General features: G+C 43.2%; 2 protein-coding genes across 6 annotated transcripts; both read right to left on the reverse strand.

Moving 5' to 3' along the window:
- Positions 1-52: 52 nt before the first annotated feature.
- On the reverse strand, positions 53-4,999 carry pdhb (pyruvate dehydrogenase E1 subunit beta). The gene is made up of 11 exons (XM_076025166.1): positions 4,812-4,999; positions 4,657-4,716; positions 3,264-3,371; positions 3,109-3,171; positions 2,943-2,978; positions 2,188-2,378; positions 1,724-1,818; positions 1,406-1,516; positions 1,214-1,305; positions 988-1,129; positions 53-816 (listed from the first exon to the last, which is right to left on the reverse strand). The coding sequence occupies exons 1-11, from the start codon at positions 4,848-4,850 to the stop codon at positions 671-673; spliced, it is 1,083 nt and encodes a 360-aa protein (XP_075881281.1). The 5' UTR covers positions 4,851-4,999; the 3' UTR covers positions 53-670.
- Positions 5,000-6,717: 1,718 nt separating this feature from the next.
- On the reverse strand, positions 6,718-21,285 carry pxk (PX domain containing serine/threonine kinase). Of its 5 annotated transcripts, none has more exons than XM_076025173.1 (19): positions 21,020-21,284; positions 18,855-18,905; positions 18,720-18,767; positions 17,398-17,584; positions 17,232-17,309; positions 16,597-16,670; positions 16,140-16,214; positions 15,926-16,030; positions 15,676-15,777; positions 15,341-15,502; positions 15,053-15,170; positions 14,729-14,807; positions 13,870-13,918; positions 13,692-13,769; positions 13,428-13,514; positions 13,134-13,197; positions 12,743-12,802; positions 11,228-11,281; positions 9,147-9,280 (listed from the first exon to the last, which is right to left on the reverse strand). In XM_076025173.1, exons 1-18 carry the CDS (start codon positions 21,119-21,121, stop codon positions 11,265-11,267), a joined length of 1,536 nt encoding a protein of 511 aa, XP_075881288.1. In that variant the 5' UTR covers positions 21,122-21,284; the 3' UTR covers positions 9,147-9,280; positions 11,228-11,264. The 5 variants fall into 5 exon arrangements, with proteins under 5 accessions (XP_075881285.1, XP_075881288.1, XP_075881287.1 ...); XM_076025172.1 differs by having other exon boundaries at positions 9,152-9,280; positions 11,253-11,281; XM_076025170.1 differs by lacking the exon at positions 11,228-11,281 and having other exon boundaries at positions 6,718-9,280; positions 21,020-21,285.
- Positions 21,286-21,616: the final 331 nt, after the last annotated feature.

Here is a 21,616-nt window from a genome sequence, read left to right on the forward strand (position 1 = left end):
CCCAATGGTTTTTCTTCTCCCAACCACACACACACAGAAAAAGGGGCATGTGTAGTGTGAAGGACTGGAAGGTTTTAATTTCTGTAACAGAGTCACATACAGCAACAGAGTACATCCACAGAGCTGCTGCAGCTACAATAAATACTTCCAACCAACTCTCAACCTCCAGCTGATTTGACTCTTTCAGCACTGAAAGAAACATACGTGGGAGTGTAATAACCACAGAGCTATTCGGAGCAAACACTTAGTATTGATAAGTCTGCACGGAATGGATGTGAAAGATCACAGGGACAAAGAGAGGGAGAGAGAGAGAGAGAGAGGACTTCCTGTTCGCCTACTTCGGATCGGTCCTGAGATGTTTCCGTCGGACAAAGTTCATAAATCTGAGGAGCATTGACGTGAATTAAACCTTTTTGTTAATTTATCAAATTAAAAAATAAAGGTTTGGCAACAAAGACAGACAAATAGTTTATAGACAAGAACAGAGTGATTCCATGTTTCTCTGTGTGTTGAACATCTGTTGCACTTTAGGGACCAAATCTGGTCTGAATCGTAGATCTGGAGCATATTATTTTTTTTGTATTTTAAAGGAACCTATCAGGCTGTATTTACACGTGCTAGAAATGTGTTGCCGCCTGCCGCGCCAATAAGATTCTCAAGTGCGTGTCTCTCAGATGTTGAGGTTCTTTTTGATGGAGAAGATGATGTCTTTGATCTGCGGCAAGCTGTTGTCCTCCAGGATTTTGGCGTACGGCATGGGGATGTCCACACCCGTGACTCTGGTGACCGGAGAGTCAAGGTAATTGAAGGCAGGACCTGTGTGGGGGTCAAGTCAGAGTGTGAAGTTATGTGTTAATAGAATAGCAGACTTGTTAACGTGGCATTCAAGATTTAGAGACTCCCCTTCTTCCGTATTGTTACCCAGCAATGCAAAATGCTAGTTTGATGTGAACACCGACCCCCCCCAATGAAGCTGAGAGAGGTTACCTTCCATGATCCTGGCACAGATCTCAGCTCCGACCCCAAACTGAGGCCAGCCGCCCTCCACAGTCACCAGGTGGTTGGTCTTCATGACGCTGGTCTCGATGCTCTCCACATCCATGGGGCGGATGGTCCGCAGGTTGATCACCTGGCACAGACGGGTGGGTGGTTCAGCAAAAATCACAGAGCCAAGGTCGTCGTGTTGTGAATAAAAATGTGCGCCTGATGTTACCTCGCACTCAATTCCCTCCTTGGCAAGGACAGCGGCAGCATCCAAACAGTGACCCACGTACCGGGAGTGACTGACCAGAGTCACGTGAGTGCCTGAAATAGATTTCTGCTTTACATCGAATTCACGAGCCCCGTTGCCCGCAACATCATCTTGATCTCTGCCGCGGTTTACTTGAGGCGGCAGCAGTCTCACCTTGTCTCTCGACCTTGGCCTTGCCGATGGGAATGGTGAAGTCTTTGGACTGGGCCTCCTCCGACATCTCAAAGGGAACGCCGTACAACAGCTCGTTCTCCAGGAAGACCACTGCAACACAAACATGATTAAAAAAAAGCTGTACTGGATACATTTAAAATTCTTCTGCAACTACGACAACATTGCCACTGAAAGTCAAAATTAGAACATCAACATTTACACTGTGAGTAGTTAATAGAAAATCCATATATTGGGTAAGGAAGAGTGACGACCGAACAGGACAACCACTAGCAAGCGCTTCCTCTTGGTCAGACCTACCAGGATTGTCATCTCTAATGGCTGCTTTCAAGAGACCTTTGGCATCCTCAGAGTTCCAGGGACTCACAACCTTCAGGCCTGGACAGTGACCGTACCTGCGGGCAGAGACAACCGTCACGCCAACAGGTCTGAGCGGCACTTCACCAACTGTTGGAATCATAACAGCATGGCTCCACAGCAGAGTGATAGGATGACATACAACTTATTCAGCATCTTGAGTATAGCTGCATGGTACAATTCTGTTCTATGATTTCATTGTTGTAATTACGCCTCGGTATCGGTTTATTTATTTTTTTTTGTATTGTATTGCAGACTATTTTGCCAAGGTAATTAATTTTTACGGCATCATGTCAACATCTGATTTAAATTAGGTTTTCATGATCAAAGAGTGCACCACAAACTATTGCATTAGTTTGCAAAAAAAAACCAAAAAAACAATAACAATGAGTGTTTGATGAACGCACCATGCAGCAAAGCACTGCGAGTGCTGTGCAGCAACTCCTGCTGACGCCCCGTTAGGCCCCCTGAAGACGATGGGCACCGACTGCAGACCCGCTGACATGTAGTAGGTCTTTGCTGCAGAGTTGATGACCTGGTCGATGGCTTGCATGGAGAAGTTGAAGGTCATGAACTCACAGATGGGTCTCAGACCAGCCTGAAGGGGGTGGGGAGGGTGGAAAAGCAGCAGATGTGGGAAAGTGATCGAGGAACTTGTGGCCACTACACAAACTACAATCACAACAATTCACTTAAGACAGACAAATATCACCTGGACAATAATGGACACTGCATCGAAAAAAACATGAATTTAAATGAATTGAAATTGAAAAATACAGTCGTCAACAGCCTTGTTATGAACAAACTTAAAGTCATTCTGGACTGGTCTGCTTGTGTGGCCTGAGGCAGAGTTGAACATTAAAGCACAGCAATGAGTGCATGCATGAAGGTAGCCTACTTGTTAGCCTACTTGCTTCTCCCCTAGCCTCCAGCCATGAGTTCGTAAATACAAAAAATGCTGAGGAAGCGACATTACCTAAGGTCAAATAAGGTCGTATAAGGCCTGAAGCTCACATGGATATTTTATGTAATCTGAGAGTTTAACGTTCTTACTAATTAATACATTCACCTCTTTACATGCAAAAATAATGTTAAGTAAATTCAAAGCAAGACTTTCTGTTGTTATTATTATTAGTTGTAATAATAATCATTATCACAATACCATGGCGGCTCCCACTGCGATGCCAGCAAAACCCATCTGTAACACAGAGCGAGAATGAGTCAGTGAGGGATTTTTGGCTGCTCAAGCCTGCAAATACTTAGCGAAAGAAATCAGGTTCAGAAGAAAAATCTCAAACAAACAACAAAACCTAAGCAGAGTGTTTCACCTCGGTGATTGGGGTGTCGATGATGCGCTTGTCTCCATACTTCTTCCACAGACCCCTGCTCACCTTCACAAACACGAGGACACAAACTGTTGGTTCTTTGAAATCTGTCAGCAATCTGGAAAGGGAGGAACATCTACAGTTCGGTTTCTACAGACCTTGTACGCTCCATCGTACTGGGCCACCTCCTCCCCGAGCAGGAAGACGCGCTCATCCCGCTCCAGCTCCTCATCCATTGCCTGGTTGAGGGCATCGCGGACAGTCACCTGGCGGGAGGAGGGGAGGGGAAAAAGAAAAAAAAAAAAATCAATGATCTAGAACGGCAGTGCCCAACTGCTTTGACTTCTACTTTAGATGAAGTTTATTTGAGAATCACTTCAAACTGCCTGCAATCAACAAAAAAATTCATAATTCATAAAAAAAAAAAAAAAAATACATGGCAAAACATTTTTCTTCTTCTTGACAAACATCTTCTGAGTCATAGGTGTCAAACGGCCCACAGTGCAATTATATTTGTCCCGTGAGGCAATACAAAATCACTAATAGAGCTGGCCCGCCGACATTATACTGCACATGTACTGCTAATAATACAAATCCCAGAACACTCTCCTGGTCAATCAGGACAGGACATTCATGGATGGATATTATTATTACTTCATTGGTTTATTGTTATTTTATTTTTAAATGTTTTATCAGGCTCTGGAAAAAGGTTACAGTTGAAATTTAAATCAGAAGGATACAAATAAAAAAAAAAGAGAAATATGATTTTAAATTTACATTTTATTTATTTTGTTTTTTATTTGAAATTTGATTTAGCATGTGCGCAGTATAAAGTTATTTGTTGGACAGTATGAAGTTTTCCTTGTTCGATATTCAGTGTTGAAGCAAAACTTGTTTTGGTCCATATGAAAAGGATTACTCTTACACCTGGAAGAAGATTTTTTTTTCAATAAATCTCCATGTTGGCCCAGAGTTTTACATTTTGGCCCCAACGGGAGAGTTTGACACCCTGTTCTAAAAAAAAGAAAAAGGGAAGCTGCAGCCAGTTTTTACACCTCTCGTCTAGTGCAGCGTGTAGCAGGGGATATGAGTATTCAGAAAACACATTTTTACCCCCAGAAATACCGTGGGACTAATTGCAAAAAAGAAAAAAATCATGAGATTTTGTCGGTCGGTACTGATGTCACTTTTTAATTAGGTCATTATTTCCGTTCTAAATTGTGCCAACTGAAGATCTTCATAAGCCTGTGGCTGCAATATCCAAACAATAACTGGATAAAATAAAAACTCAGATTTGTGGTTTTTTTTCTGAATCAGGCTTCACTTGATTTGACAGCTCGAGCTGTCAAATATAAATAAGCGAACAGCACCGTAGACACCGAAAAAACAGACGGCTCTGCAAAAAAAAACCCAGAAGGTATGGACAGGAAGGGACAACTTTGATCAACACGTGTCACAGCTGAAGCATTCTAAAATATAAAGTCTGTAAAAACTGCAATTTCTTCTCATCTACAGCCGGCTAATGCTAACACGCTAGCCGCTACCACTGACCTGCACGGCGGCCGGAAGACTCCTGTGGAATTCCCGCCGCTGCAGAGCGGACACAGCATTCTGTGAGAGGCGAAAAAAGGATGCCGTCAATTAACAAGGAATAACCTACGCGAACATACACACGTTGTTCTTGTTCTTGTTGAATATTGCTCTACCTTTCCTGTGCGGAGCAAGGATCTCAGGGACGCCGCCATCTTCAACCTGTCCTCTGCCGGGGAAGAGGCGGGAACTTCTACTGAGGTCAGGAAGCCTCAGCCAATCAGAGCTGCCGGTACAAGCGTTTGCCAGAAACTGTTGTTGCCCGCAGCCAATCACAGGGGTTCGGGTAAAACGTCGACGCGAAACAGCGAAGTCGGCAGGAAATTATTCCAAGGGCACTGCTGCGAATGATACGTCAGAAATACTAATTACAACAGCAACAAACCACAACAAACAAAACATGATTGTTGTTGTGAACAAAACAAATCATTTTACAGTTTGTTGTTGCCGGTAATACGCTTTTTATATTATCAAGAACATGACTTTCTAGAAACTCCAAATCAAATATTTGCATTTCTAAAATAAAGGTGTACTAACTCAGGATTTGTAGCTTCATCATTAGTTTTAATCGCTTAATTTTTTTTTTTTTTTTACACTTGCACACATACCCTGCATGTTAAACTAAAGTATTTCGAATTTACTGTATCATTCCTTGTTATGCACGTACTAAACTGAGATGCAGGCGAGTGTTGGCGCTCCAACAAGAGACAGCCATCTAACGGCAGACATGCAATTTAAAATCATCTGAGCACAAGGTCTGATATCAGACACATTTTGCTGAAACGTTTCATTATGCAGTTTTTTATTTTTTTTTAACAGAACACTGTGGGAAATCTATTGCTGGGTCTTGTGCTTAGTATCAAGGCAAACATTCTGGTTCAACTGTATTTTCAACCCAGTTTTGGATTGTACTGTAATGAAATGTCAGTGTCATGTAGAAAAAAAAAATCACTTTTCTTTAGATATTTACATTAGATTTGCATAAATATTTTGCATGTAAAGACCCTTAAATTCTTTAAGTTGAATAATTTTAGCACTGCTGTGTCACATTATAATGGCTAAAATCCAAAACAGCAATTCCAAAAAAAACTCACAGGCATGCTGCATGTGATTGCATTTTCTTGTATTGTTTTTATTTAGGCATGACATTTTTTCCCCATATTTGCATTTAAAAACCCACAGCAACCCAAGAATTGTACATCACCATTTCTCACTCAAATAGAGATTTATTGATGTAATCAATCATCAAGGTATTTGAAGAGACTACCTATTTCAATATTAATGTGGATATTTTCAGATTTAATTGTTGTAACAAGAAAAAGCTGAACAGCAAACTGGTAGACTTTGTCTACCGGAGACTGAAGAGTGGTTTTCATGCCAGTTTGCAAACAACCCGCCACTGTCTGTGACTTTTGACTTTACTCTGCAGAATGATTTCACAAACATCATCAGTAAGACAACTGGACTGTTTTCTCAGCAAAGGTTAAAGTGCCACAAGCAAAACATTCTAATACATCTCATGACCATGACGTAAGGAACTTGATATTGGACTGGATTGCACTGAATAATTGTACACACACGTACATGTGAGTGCTAAAATACGGACTGTAGTGATCAGTCATCCGATGAAACATGTCACTATTTCTAGCTGCTCTGCTTGCTGCCACGTAAACACACAGCATGTCAGCTAATCAGTGTTAAAAGTGTGTGCCAACTAAGAGGTGACAGAACATTTCCCAGACTGATCAGATGCTCAAATGAGGAGGAGACGACTTGGGGCCTGGTGTCCATTAAGGTGATGCAGGTTTTACCTTCACACTCCGTGTTATAAAAGAAACAATATTTTTTTTGCGGGGTTTACTTTGAGAAAGTTAAGAGATGTTTCAAGGCAGACTGTTGTCTTGCAAATGAAGAACAAGCCCCCCCTCATGTCCAAACTAAAGATATGCCCTAATTAACCCTTTTTTTAATAACACAAATTGATTAGAATAAAAAAAACATTTTTGGATTCATTCATTCATTCAAAGCAACATGCCGAATCTGCTCCTTTTGTGAGGACATCAATGTTTTAGATGAGCGACCTTCTAAATAATTCAAAAATAATTACTTTGATGATCAATGAGTACAAAATAACATTTAGCTGCTTATATGGATACATTTCTTCAATCTGTCCATTACCAGGAACCTCATAACTTCCCGCGTGCTAAAGTTTTATCACCCTCATCTGGGAACTTCAACCAAACAGAGGATGCTTTTGCAGAAATTAATACATGCAATATTTCACCTGAAAACAACAACGACGACAACACATTCAGCTTTCTGTAGGCACAAAGATTCATATGGCACAATAAAAATAAAAAAATCTCATCTCTGACAACACAATTTAAAACAAGCAGAATAAAAGCAAAAGCAAAAGCAGAACAATATCAGGAACCAACACAATGAGAGTCTGAAATTAATTCTGCACACCTGCCAGGTGTTCCAGGGCTCTGATAATAACACTGTTATGAAAAAAAAAAAGACCTGCACTCTGCCTCAAAGGCCTCAAGGGTCGGCCAAGGTACATATTAATGTGATGGCCACAATATGCTGCATCTTCTTTTAAATACACATCTCAGCAGTATATCCGTCAAAATGAGTCCACATGGATGTAGAGTTTATGATTGTCAGGTACAGAACAGTTCCAGCAAGAACATCAGGAATCAACATCTGATTTAAATCAAATATTAAATGGTGGATCTCCTTGTCAAGGAAGTTGTGTGTGATTTTACTTTTTGGAACGTGAGTAAAATTAACTGAAGGAAAGGAAAACTGGAGATTGACTGGTTCAGTCGGCTGTGATGTACAGGTCTTTGTGATTTTAATACCCATCCAAAGCTTAAGAAATATCACATATTGTTCTTTTAAAGCCTCCCAACAGGAGCAGCAAGTTAATCTCAGACTCTCAATATGACCAACGCTGAGCAAGCCGCTGCTGTGGATCCCCGGTCTAAAAACCAATCAGATGGGGTTTTTTTGTTTGTTTTGTTTTTGTTTTTTTTTACAGGCAGGCTTTCACAGCAAAAGTGCAGAGTGTGTACATTTTCTCAAACAGGGAGGGAAAATTCCAACAGCTGCGGCAGCCACAAAGCCAAGCCAGACGCTCATAATCCCGCCGCACCGAGCAGCCAAAGTGCCGATGGACTGGACAGAGCGAACACACATCCACCTGCAGAGACTAGAGGATGAAGAGGAAACATGTCGACACACGGAGACACTGAGCAATTTCAAGTCTGACTTGTCCATCTCTGAGTCCCGGCTGCGAGGATGTTATGCATGCTAATCGATTCGATTGCTTTTCTTTAAATTAAAGTTGTTTTTCGTTCAAGCTCAAATCTGTCGTCACAGCCAAGCTATGGTGCTACGCAGATGGATGGAGATAGCTGCTGTGTGTGCTGTCCATGTGCTGCACTTCAAGGTTGTGCTGTACCTCGTTACTACACCACCCACCACAGTGAATTGGAAGGTTCACACTGACATCCCTCCACTGTGGTCTTTTCAAACAATAAGATTCTTTTCTTAAGGTACAAATATTTCAATTTACAGTTCTGTCAAAGTTCATTAATCGCTTCCAATCCAAACAAACTTTAAGATTTGTCATTAACAACACAGCATGTTGCCAGCTGCCATACATTTTTGCTTAAGGGGAAAAAAAAACATCGAAAACTAAAAGGTAGAACTACATTTTTTTAACGTGCTGAATCGTGTTTTTTTTTTATATTATTATTGCAATTTATTCCTCCCAGAAAATGCATCTTAGATTTCTTCAAGACAGATTGAGTTTTCTGAAACCCGGCAGTGCAACAGTTCCCCAGGGGGGCTCTGGGGGGAAACGTATCCAGGCTGCGACTGCTGCTACTGATACTGAGGAAATTTCAAAGTGTCCCCAGGATTAGCGCAGGGCCCCAACAGCATCAGAACACCAATATCAGGGTTTGGGATGCAGGGAATCCATAAAACTCTGTTAGCCGAAATCCAGTCTGTGGATCCACCCAGCAGCTGATCGCAACTTTACAGAGGCTGGAGGTGATTCTCTGGAGGAAGGGCTTGCATTTTGAGGGCTGAGGGCCCAGATTTTTTCCCACATCAACGACAGATTTTTAAAAATTTAAAAGCAGACAAGCGATTAAAAAAAACAAAAAAAACGAAAACAAAACTGGACTTGGCTTTGCTTGTCCGTTATTCCTTTTCTCTTCGGATGAGCTACGTGTGAGCTACGGGGGCGGGGGAGAACCGAGTCCCGGGCCACGGTGCAGAACCAGCTGATCGGCGACATCTTCCCAGCGGATGTTGCCGTGGCGGAGGTGGGCGGCGGGTCAGATGATGGGTTCGCTGCGGTCCGTCGTCTCGGCCTTCTTCAGTTTGCCCTTACTGAAGCTCTGGATGGAGCTCAACAAGGCGGAGCGGCCTCCTCCTCCTCCGGACTGAGGCGGAGGAGGAGCGGGAATGGAGGAGGAGGAAGAGGAGGAGGAGGAGGAGGAGTCCAGCATGGGTGGAGGCGGAGGAGGAGGTGGTGGCGGTGGAGGTGGAGGAGCAGTCTGGGCTCCTGGATGGTGGAGAGAGACGGGAGAAGATCTGGTGTGAGAAGGCACAAGAGCGTGAAGACGTTTCGACTGCGCGCCGCTTCTCGCGTTCCTAATTCTAGTCGCAGTTACTGCGGCAGAGAAGCTCCAGCGCTGCCGAGGCCTGCGGGCAGCTGCAGCCGACTGCACATCAGACTGGGAGGGGGGCATCCCAGGAGGTCAGTCTGATGCATTGGGAGTGTGCACACAGACAACTCAAGACGACAACGCTAATGGATGCCTGGATCAGACTAGAAGATATTTCTGCATGCCAGATTTACCCACTGAGGCAGAAATTCTTCCCGGGTCAGAAAACCCGAGGTAACCCTCATGCGTCGAAACCAGTTGGAGCAACTTGTCGTCCAATCAGGTCAAAACCATGAAGCAAGATATCCGAGATGCCGCGGAAAGCAAAGAGAAACATCAGTCTCATCAGACATCTGGTCAAACTGACACAGAGGGTCCGAGGAAGGAACGTTAGAATGTTAATAATTTGCTTGGAATTGTATAGTCTGATCCTGGCATGAGGGGAAAAAGAGATGCAACAGGCGGTGGGGCAGTGGGGCGGGGGAGTGGTGAAACAGCAGCAGAGCTGAGTTGGACAAGCTGAAGACAAAAAAAAAAGAAGGAAAATGGAATTGCTTTGGTCTACAGTTGTTTGCCGATTGCAATGGCAAAATTTGGATGTGGAAAGTATCAGCACAAATGATTATTGTTTTCTTAAATGTGGTCTGCTTATTTAATACAAATAGTTTTTAAAAGTACTTACTGCAACATTAGAACATATACAACATATTCTGCTTTTGAATTCAAACCATACTGACACTGAAAAGTCCATGTTTGTCAGCTACAGTGAGGTGTCTCAGTAGATTTACACGTTTCCTTAATTACTGGTGTTTGGATTACAAAGTTTAAACTTCTACCAAGCAGAAAAATAGTAAGAGTTTTATATGTTAACATATAACACAATCTGACTCCAATAGATTCAATCTAAAAAACAAACAAACAAACAAACGTGTTTTATTAAATGGTATTTGGACTTTGACAGAGAACTGCTTATTAGAGTGGCACAAAACTGATATTTGACTAATAATAATACAAGGTTAACTCAGTAATAATTAGTGGTTTAAAGATTTATCTCCAAAGTGATGTCATATCTCACACACTGAAGAGCCTAAAAAAGAAAAAGAAAAACGAACACGCACACGCACACACAGGCAGCAGACATGCGATAACAGAGCAACAGAGCACACGAACAGAACCGTTCACAATCTCCAATGAGAACAGCAGGGGTGGAGGTGGGGCAGGATGGATGGGGGGGTGGGCTGGGGCTCTGGGGGTTTGGGGGGCAGCAGGTGTGGACTAGCGCAGGGGACGGGTCTTGGAAGTCATTGCAGATTGTGGTGTTTTTGTATAGGTGTCCATACACCGTCCTTGTCCTGGCAAGCTGCAGCTCTGAACGCTAACAAAGTGTCTCGGATTCAGGTCTCAGATCAGCTCCACTCTCAACTATCGGCCACCACTGGATGACAGGGTGCTCTCGAGTTAGTGCAATCGGACGAGCACTAAAAAAACCAACACGGTGGAGGTTTCCATTCTCATTCTTAAGTGTTAATTGAGCCATACAGGGAGATTTTGAAGCACTGAAACCTCATTGATTGCATTACACGTGTCAGTCACAACACATTACAGTGCAGATGGCTCAACTTCCTTTTATTAATGTTATTTTCCAACACACATCTCTCTCTCGATCCCCAATTCAGACTGTTTAATTTACTGCCAGCACCTCAGATCGGATTTTATTGTCATAACCGTGGATCAGACAAGGCGAGCAGACCTCTGAGACCTGAAGCTCCACAAGCTTGCCACAAAGCCAGGGGCGTATGTCAGCTCCAAAAACCATCAGAGGCCTTCATTTCATCTTCACTGACATTATAAATCGACATGTTACTTTACCCAACGACACGGTCAGAATGGAGCATGCTCTATGGTGGAGACGGCATGGGAGGGAGAGAGAGAGAGGGACATGACAGTTATCGGTTCAGTGGCCCAATCAGCATTTACACAGTATCAGGACAAAGAAGTGAGGAAGAGGAGGAAGAGGAGAGGAAGGGATATGAGGAGAGAAGACACAAATACCAAAGGAGGAAACTGATGTCAGCAGGCTGTGAATATATTATTCTGATTAGAATCTGTTTTTATTAATAAATAGTATGTTTGCACTTGCCACTATCATCATGTCCCTCTGGCCATTTATCAACTCTACCGTTATCCACCAATTGTAAATAACTACATTACCAATTAAACAATAAACGTGATTGTTTCAGGGTCCTAAATTATGCTATATTTCAGGAAATTGTTATGCTACAGCCCACCACCACCAGAGGGCAGATTTCTTGCTTTACTTCGATTTAGCAGGAGAGAATTTCATCACTTCTGCCTTCAAGAATCTTGACTGGTGGTGATTGGTAGCACAACTGTGGTGGATAATAGACAACTGTGGGATTGAGGGACCTTGACAAGCACCTGCCTTCACAAACTGGACGCACAGTAAAATAAACGTCACAAATATATGTGACAAATTTGAACAGAAACTCGAGCCAAATTTGTTTTTCGAATATTTTACTTAGTGACATGCAGAAGATTTGGCACGCAGCCTGTTCTACCGCTCTGTCTCGACACAGGGAGACCTCGTCATGCGAGAGAAACTGCGTCATGGCTGGTTCTGGATATTATTTTAGAACGTCGGTGTTGACAGTTCCAGCCACTCTCACAGATGTGGCCCATCATCTGTTTTTGCTGTGTTTGGAAAAATTCACCTTGATCCTAAAAAAAAATGAGAGGTTCACTTTTTCATATTGTGAAATGTCTGGTCTGTGCGACAACCAGCAGTTTGAAAAATATGCAAATTACACCAAAAAACTTTCAGTGTGTAAAGGCTGTTTCTGAAACTTTTTTTCTTTTCTTTTTTTAAACCAGTCCAAAAAAAGGAGGGGCCAGGAACTAACACAACATAAGATTGAATTATTAATGGGTCTGGGGTTCAAAAAGCTAAGCTATAAACAGATGTATAGTTTTAAACAATAAATTCAATCATCAGTTTTTCCCATCCTGTGCCCTGCTGGCTCAGGACGGAACAAAGTGAATAAGACAACTGTACAGAGACAAATACCTTCCTGACAACCAGGTAAAAGGAACACAATGAGACAAGATACAGACAAAGAGAAAGAGACAGACCGGGTCAAACAGTTAGTTCTAGTAAGGAAAAAAAAAAGAATTCACACACCCACGCGCGTGCTCGCCCACGCACACACATACACACGATTTGGACTGAAAAAAAGAAATTCTCAGGACTGCACGCAGACTCGTCACTGCAGGTTCCCACCACAGGGGGGAGCCGCGCAGTCGGTCTGAAGCATGCCGCGCTGATACACAGACACACCTACCTGTTGTTGGTGGAGGGGTGGGGGAGGAGGGGCATGTGGGAGGGGAACTGGCTCCAGAACCTGAAAATCCAAATAAAAAAAACTAATAAATGAAAGGAATGAACCACCGCGTTGGACATGTAAAGCTTCTCTCTATGCTACATGCTATGCTAGCAACAGCTTTAGCAACCGATCAACTGAGTGTCTGACTATGAGAACACAGTGACTAAGCCGCTCCAAATTGCTACTGTTCTGTAAATATAACCACAAAAGTGGCCGGTTTTAAACAGCAGGCAGCCACTTAATGTACCAAACTATAACTTCACAGGGCAACTAATGAGATTTAGCTATTTTTAGTACGACCCGGGTAAACAAACGGCTGAGAAGGCTCAGCACTTGTTGAGCAACATACCAGAGTTATTGTTGTTTCTGACGGAGATCTCCTCTTCATTCTCGTACCCAGACTGTTTGGACTTCTGCACAGAGAAACACGCAATGCCATTAACAACAGCAGGTTAATTTCCAATATTTACCGTTTGTTCCTCGGCTTTTGCGACGCGCACTGGGACTTGTGCAATCTGTTGATTAAAATCACCAAACCTCACATCTTAGGAGTCTGAATTATACAAGGCACGAGTTTGAAGAAATAGTTATATGAAATTATCCTATATATTTTGGTTTGCAAGTTTGTGGGACTTAAGCCTACCTTCCTGGCCAGGATCTTCCTCCTCTTCTTCTCCTCCTCTGAGCCATGGTGAGATTGAGCTCTGGTCAGCCTCCTATGCTGGTGGAGCTGCAGAAAAACAGTCATTATCACGGGGCATATAACTTCAAGCCAAATTTCATACCAAAGAACACCACTGGAGGAGATTTAACCAAAAACTATTTTGCTGTTTGTAGACATGCAAAATGAACAAATGGGCAAATGTGAGACAAACAAGACGGATGTGGAATGAGTTGACTGACGCACCGTTCTCTGCTCCTCCTGCAGCCTCCTCTCCAGACTCCCCTTTGCCGCCTTCAGCGCCTCCTTGAGCTTGCTGGGAACCTGGATGAATCGGGGCAGACGGATGACGTTTGCTTTTTTTCTCTTCCAACCCATCCTTGTGTCAACTTGACTCACAAAAATGTCAGTGTGAGCCTCTCACCTTGATCTGAAGTTTCTCTGAGCGCTGCAGACAGACTTCACTGAAGAGCCTGAGACACATTGTGATTCATGAGCATTGCATTTTGTTTTTGTTATATTACAGGTACTAAAGCTCCAGTGTGTAAAATTTGGCTTAATTTATGATTTTTCAATTGGCAAAAGCTTAACATACAGCCCATAAATACATTAACAAAATTGTATACTCTTCTATTCTTGTACAAATATATATTAGAATATACATATAGCAATAAGGATCTTCATCCCTGTTAGTTGCCATCTCGCACCACCATATTTCTAAGGAAGCCTGGTGTGGACAATCCAGCCCACGAGACAGCGCGTTCCGTATTTAGGGTGACCGCTCGCGTCTTCAAATAAACCAACAAAGAAGACAGTGGACAACGTATCCAGGTTTGTGCTCACAAGCCACTGTAGTTGACTGGCAAGCTCGGGAGGGGGAGGGTACGGTGAAAGAGCGCTGCAATCCAAAATGTAACCACGTGATGTCGCTGTTTCTTCTGAAAACTCTCCAAATATTACACACTTAACCCCTAACCCCTAGTTTTTTATGTTGGGTTTTGTTTTTAATAAATTAATCTAATTATCAATTCTTTCAGTACCAAAAGCTGTAGTTTCCTTGTCAACTAGTTGTCTACTGATAAAGGTATCACAAACTATTCCCGATGATCTGAACCTAATGATGCAATGCTGCTCCAATTGAATCCTGAATGAAAATCAGATAGTGTGAGTGAGAGGCCAAAGCCGCAAAACAAAACAATAAACAGTCCTGAAAACAAGCCAGTTGAGCAAGAAATCAATTTGGATGCAATGTGAAAGCGACCCACTGGAACGAGTGGACTCACGGTGTCTGGATGAGCTCCGACACTTTTGGCATCCCGGTTTTGCAGGCCTCCGTGGAGAGAATGGATCGCAGGACTGACGCTGAAAACACACAAACACATGCCGGGCTAAAAATACCGCTGCGCTTCTCAGAAACCTTTCAGCTCCAGATGAGGGAAAATCCTCAAATCCAAGGATATATCACATACTTAAACATAAATACACAAATACATAAATATAACCGAATGTGTGTGTCTGCATGCGTGTGTGTGTGTGTGTGTGTGTGTGTGTGTGTGTGTGTGTGTGTGTGTGTGTGTGTGTGTGTGTGTGTGTGTGTTTCCACCCACCCACAGCTGTGTAGGGGACAGCAAGGAACTGATCGATGGGGACGCTGTCGGGTGGTCGGCCGTACGTCATCTCATACAGTAAATGTCCAAAGCAGTAAACGTCGATGCTCTCCAAGGACTGACAATACACACACAAAGAAACAAATGAACACACTATTTGTTTCTAAATTCCCATGCCTGCAGAGTGAGCTGGACAAAGCCTGCATGAATCAATGTCTGGTTTACTGAGATTCATTTTAGACAAAAAACAAAAACACATCATCAGCTCGAATGCGGCTCTTTGCTCACATTGATCTTTCTGAACTGGGCGAAGGCAGGACGCAGTACGGATGGAACTCCCAGCATGCCGTTCTCCACGTCGGCCAGCCGACACACGCCATCGTCCACGATCACGTTGGACGCGTGCAGGTGGCCGTAAAACATGCCGCCGTCGTGGAGGAGCCTCAGGCCCTGAGTGCGCACGCAGTGAGGGGACACGCGGGAGAGCAAACAGGCAGAGGAAGCAGCGACAGTCAGAGCCGTGAACACAACACGCAAAGAAATAAAGAGTAAAAATAATGTGTAGAAGAAAGTAAGAATGTTGTCCACACTGCAAAAGAAGCAGTGTGTGTGCGTGGTTATACCTCCAGGATCTGACGTCCATACTGTTTGATTTGCTGTAGTTCGAGGCCCTGGCAGTTCTTTGGGTTGCAGTACTTCTTCAGGTAACTGTCTCTGGGCTTCACCTGGGAAACAGTGGACGGAGGTCACATGACCTTAATTATTCACCCCTTTTATTTATTTATTTGTCTATGTTTTTTACTTTGCTGTAAAGGAAAGACCTGGCAACCCTGCTTGCTCTTTTACATGGAAGTGCGCACACACAGTCAGTACCTTACAGATGTGGTCCCTCAGAGAGCCTTTCTCACTGAACAGCCGGATGAGCAGAGCTGACGACTCACTGGTGCTGGAGAACAGCAGCGGACAGAGGTATGGATTCTGCAGGGGAGTTAGAGAGCATGATAGTCCAGTTAACGCAGACTGTCAATGAATGCATAGGCACACAAACATACACAGACATACACACACATACACACAATGTACATACAGAGAGGCCGGTGAGCAGCTTCATGGCTGACTGTAGGTCTTTGTCAGACAGGAATTTATCAGGGCCCAGGTCCACCTACAAAAAAAAACAACAACACACACAAGGTGTTTTGATTACTCCAGCTGTCTGAATGTTTGGGCACAAAAAACAAAACGATAACAAGATATTCAAATATAATGACTGACATAAAGCTGAACAGGAAGAAATAAATACATACAATAAATAATATTCTGCAAAAGGGAGTTAAAACATAGATTACAAACAAGAATAATGTTATGTTAGCTTTATAGTATTTAATTTAAAGTAACAACGCATTGTACTTCAATAAAAAACTGTTTATGGAGGTATTTTGATCAATAAATCAAATAAAGATTTCTTGCGTAGGACTTTCATCCAAACTAACAAAAGTTGAACAGGCAAAGGAATGAAAGTCAGGGGTTGATTTTGATTGACTCACCCAGCTCAACAGGTACTGCTCTTTGGGCAGCTCTTTGTTTTTGATGAGAAAGTATTTCTTCCTGATCCTCCAGCCTGAAAAACAAATATGCAGTTATTCTGCAGTGAACTCTGCCCATAGTACCAAAACACCAAAATATGTAAGGTTGTTTTCAAGCTGTGCAGAAACACTGTGAGGACAGAGACACAACTAAGGCAGCCAAAAATAGAGCCTAAGAGTATGTAGTTTGATTTTTTAATTTGATTAGATTTTTTAAAAAACAAAACAAATTATGTTGTTTAATTTTCCGGTATTAAAAACAGAATATTGTTTAAACCATCTTGTTGATCATTTTATTTTAACAGGTGTTTGAATGGAAGCAAGTTTTTCCAAAACATTTCCATGTGCCCTGAACAATTAAGAATCAGCCACTTTCACACCCTGCATTGAAAGGCCAAATCACAGGAGAGCACATTGCAGCCGCTCCATGTGACAGATCGGAAAGAAAGAACGTAGCGAAGTCTGTCTAAACTGCTATTTGAACAATCAGGAGGGAAATATAGGAACAGTCAGCTTCTGTTGGCCTAGATAATTCTAGCACTGCATACACACACAAAAGTCCACATATGAAACATTAAAAAAAAAAAACAACGTACCCATATCTTTGAGAGGCTCCAGGACCTCCCACTTGGGGTCTGAGCGGAAGAACATGGAGACCTGCTGCAGGGCGATCTCTGAGACGCAGACAGTCAGAGTGGGAGACTCATTTTATTTTCTATTCCTGCTGTGCAGAACGATGTGAAAACTTGACGTGGCAATCACCTGTGTAGTTAGCAGAGTAGTTGTTGGGGTCCAGGAACTTCTTGACGGTCAGTGAGGTGGACAGCAGAGGATGCTGGGTGACGGTGTCCAGATACGCCTGCAGTCCTTTCTGCCTCTCGGCGATGAATTCTCTGTCCATGTTTCCAAGTAACTTCTTGGGGGGTAGGGGGAGACTGATGCCGCACACCTGGACACGGTGACAGACAGGCGCGTTCGCGCAGTCGGGGAGATTTGTGGTTATTTGAACATTTTCATTGATGTGCTTTTCTTGCAGATAAAAATAACTCTATATGTAAACGGGTAAATAAAGGAAGTGCAGGAGCAGTTGGAGCAGATGGAGCAACAGCAGGTTTCTGAGCCATTAGCTAAATGTAAACAGACAACTCGGGTCTGCTTGTGACGACCCTTGAAGGAAGTGAAGAGACAAAAACCTCAGCAGAAAAAACTGCTTACTTCCTATTATCGCGGAATGCGGTGACTGGACAGAACGTTCTGGCCAGAGACTCTTAAAACACACACGTCAACCGCCGAATCGTTCGGTAAAACACCAGGCCGACTCTGCTACAAGGACAAATTGCAGATTCCAAGGCTCCTCAGCAGCTTCAGGCCCGCTTTTTGAGTGAAACAAGAAATCGTTCCGCATCATTTTCTTGAATCAAATGACAACAAATCAGGTTTAAAAAACCCAAATACAATTTGTGTACTTTTCTGTGTTTACGCAGGGAAAGAGAAGAATTTAATAATCGGCATGGGATGAATCAGCTGACGCTCATGACAAGTCTGCCTGAGACTGCCTCGCTGGAAAATGCGTTTTAGTGTGAATGTTTAGGAATCACACGCCAGTCTCATTATCTCAGTCCTGCCATTGTCAGGCGGTGAGACCTACAGTGGTCAAGCCTGGAGATCCTGTCTGGAGCTTTTCGGATTTTAATTTAATCATAGGTGTTTTTTTGTGGGGGGTAGATAAACAATAGAAAGAGTTCTGAACACTGCAGCTAATCTGCCTTTATGCAGTTACGCAAGGTTTTTTAATCAGTGGTTGGTACATATCAGTGAGAATCACGCCGGAGAGCACATGAAGAAACAATCAAACCGAACCCTACCAGCAGCAACCAGCCACAGCTAAGGCTTCTGGGAAATCAGTGACGCAAACAAAAACAACCTTGAGCTTAACCAAATGAACTTCCACGGAGCTTTCTCAACAGGAAGGAGATTGACTAAGACGCAGCTTTGCGGCAGGCAGGCAGGGGGGAGGCTTTCTTCTTCACGCTGCCACTCACTGAATCTGTATCAGTAGAGCATCAGAGAAGAGATACACTCACCATCAGACTGCTGTTGAGGGCGTCAAAGTCACTGTAGCGCCGAATCACCTGCAACACACACAAAGAGGGCTCACATTTGTGTTGCTATTTATTTCTTCTTTTTTTTTTTTAAAACCTTTTTGGCATTTCATTTACCTGCCAGCTGTTCTCTGATGAAACGCCCCTCTGGACTCGAATGATGTATTCCTGAGACAAGAATGACAAAGTTTAATGTGTGATATTGGGAAACGTGAGCGTTTCAGTTTTGTGAAGGCCGCAGGGATCAGCGTGGGACAGTCAGACAGCAACTTGAACACTGTCTTATTGCTGGAAGTCACTGTTTCAAAAGTAACAGAGGACTTTTTCCAGGAAAAGTAATGTTGTAACAGGAGGAGGTCAGGTTTTTACCAAATACACTGTCGTTTTTCCCTTTACACTTTAAATTAACCCACATGTTTTTCTTTACTTCAATAAAAATGGAAAAAAATGTGGCCAAGAAAAGGGGTTGCGTCAAACGTACAGTAAATCTTGAAGAATATACACGTTTCTGGTGTTTCCCTAAAAAGGACCAAATGATGAAAACAAGAACCACTGAGTAAACATGGAATTTTCCCTCACTCTAATCCTCTCAGTCCTCTAACAGACCAACTACAGGCAGTGAGTGAACTTTGATTTTTTTTTTTCCCCCTACGCCTTGCAGGTTTCTTTTACAATTTCTTTTAAATCCCCTATTTTTACATCTTAAGCCGCCCTTTAACCTGCACTGGTCTCAGGGTTGTGAAAGCAAAGAAAAACAGCCAGTTATATCATGAAACTAAATCACGGCAAATTGAGATTTTACCATAACCAGTGCGAATAATCCCCATCCAATGGGAGGAGGCTATTTAATATACAGCGTATCAATGTCCGTATCAATGTCATCAAACTGTTGTTTTTTTTCCCCTGCTGAATTTACTCAGTCACCTTAAACTGCAGATTTTAGCACCGCAGTAATCCCAGGATTCCCATTGCTTAACATATATATGATCTGAAGCTGTGCGTGCTGTCGATCTCAGGAGAAGGAGAATAAGAGCACAAGAACCGGCAGAGACCTTCAGCCGAAGCACTACTATTGCTGCGAGAGAAAAGGGGGGGGGGGGGAGACTGTTTTTTGTGTGTTCATTCTTTAAGTGGAGGTGATTCAGAGAGCTGACAACGAAACGCGTAAATATACTGGATGTCAACAACTGCATCCGCTACTGTTTACGACACCGCGGTGGCGGTTGACGGTAGCATGCTAAGCTAAGGCGCCAGCTCAGCTGATCTCAGGCGGGCTTGTCAACAACAAACCCCACCACCCGCGCTCCCATTATCGGACAGGCGGACGTAACCTCGAGGTTTTATTGATGAGGTCGCAGCCGAGCCGGCGCGTAGCTTATTCATGAGCCTGTAATGAAGAGTTGCACCTTGAAAACTGTCGCCATGACGCACTGAGAACATTACCGACCTTATTCCTAATATCTGTTTACTTCGCAGGACACGTAATATTCACTGGGGGCTTTGGAGTATTATTATTATTATTATTATTATTATTATTTGACGCTTCTGGTCGAATCGACACGGAAATCATACCAAATGAAGCAACTGTATGTATAAATTTGATTATTTATCATCAATGTAAGCTAAATTCTACCCATGGTGATTGATAAGAAAGAAAAAAAAATCCGTAATCAACGGACGGTTAACATCCACATGGTTAACATGGGAAATGATGCGTTACAGACAACCCCTGAGTTGTTTGTTTGTACGGGGGGAATAGACAGTCCGACGCCTACGGGGAACCCGTTTTTGCGGCTTCTGCTGACTTTATGGATTCTTCCCCGTTCCTCCCACCAATTCGCTGAGGGCAGCGGCTAACTCCAGGAAATTGCTTAATCAGTGACACCGCTTCAGACCCACGTTCGGGAGTTTCACTCTGTCTGTCGCGTTGCATCACTTCGAGGCCACACAGCCTTGGACCAAACGAAACCAGATTTTGCAGGATCTAAAGCCTGCTTTGGTATTCAAGTGGGGTTCTTTTTTGATGTAAAGGAAACAAGAGGAGATTTGTGTCCGATATTGGAACCATTGACGCATGTATCGAACACCCCCTCCCCCTGCAAATAACTTATTCCATGCACACCTTTTCACGACATATCCGTTTAGCTACTTTTAGGACCCGAATTAACGTGTCAGGAGGACCGATTCAGAAGACTGTTGGGCTAAATTTCGGTTATCTCTGATTGTAGGAGAGAGAGTAAAAAAAAAAAAAAACGGGGAAAAAAAAAAAAAAAAACACTTACCGTGTGTGACTGGAGGTTCTGGCTGGTTTCGATTACCGCCGTCAGGGGTACAGTGTCGTCCAGCAGTAGCCTGCCCGGCGACGGCTTCTCCGCAAAGGACATGTCGGAGAAATTGGTGGTGGTAGTCTGTTCCGAGCTCGTGCCTGTCTGTCTGTTACCGACTGAACAGCCCGAGTAAGAGCCCCGCTGAGCGGAACATCCACAACCGGAGGGCGAGCGAGCCGACTGCTAGCTAGCTTTACCGTAACCAGGAAGCGCCGCTGTCATCGGGATGTGTTGTCATCATCATTGGAGGTCAGCATGCCACGTGACTTTGCGTCACCAGGTAGCGTTGACCGTGTGAACAAGATTTACATACAGGTAATGAACGCCTGGTGGTACGGAATCCGAATCAATATGCTTTATTTAAGCAGGTTGGACAACAAACAAATCATTTGAATCAGATTAAATTCGCTTACAATATAGAAACAACACACGTTGTAAAGCCAGCTACTGCAGTTCATACTGACTCCTGTTGGAAGCTACAACAAAACTCCACAACCTACTTCGGGCGTAAAAAAGCTAATTTTAAACGAATTTCCATGTAATACTAGAATG

The sequence above is a fragment of the Nelusetta ayraudi genome, unplaced genomic scaffold (genome assembly GCF_046127955.1).
Source record: "Nelusetta ayraudi isolate G7.1 ecotype Tasmania unplaced genomic scaffold, CSIRO-AGI_Nayr_v1 ptg000017l, whole genome shotgun sequence".
NCBI lineage: Eukaryota > Metazoa > Chordata > Actinopteri > Tetraodontiformes > Monacanthidae > Nelusetta > Nelusetta ayraudi.

What these genes read in the sequence shown, in the direction of transcription:
- pdhb (XM_076025166.1), bottom strand. Translation starts at nt 4,850, where the DNA reads ATGGCGGCGTCCCTGAGATCCTTGCTCCGCACAGGAAAG. An exon ending in GTCTTCCGGCCGCCGTGCAG is followed by an intron (nt 3,372 to 4,656) that starts GTCAGTGGTAGC and finishes TCCTCCCGCCAG; the next exon opens with GTGACTGTCCGCGATGCCCT. An exon ending in AGTACGATGGAGCGTACAAG is followed by an intron (nt 3,172 to 3,263) that starts GTCTGTAGAAAC and finishes GTGTTTGTGAAG; the next exon opens with GTGAGCAGGGGTCTGTGGAA.
- pxk (XM_076025170.1), bottom strand. Translation starts at nt 21,121, where the DNA reads ATGTCCTTTGCGGAGAAGCCGTCGCCGGGCAGGCTACTGCTGGACGAC. An exon ending in AGAACCTCCAGTCACACACG is followed by an intron (nt 18,906 to 21,019) that starts GTAAGTGTTTTT and finishes TTCTTGTCTCAG; the next exon opens with GAATACATCATTCGAGTCCA. An exon ending in TGAGGGACCACATCTGTAAG is followed by an intron (nt 15,778 to 15,925) that starts GTACTGACTGTG and finishes ACTGTTTCCCAG; the next exon opens with GTGAAGCCCAGAGACAGTTA.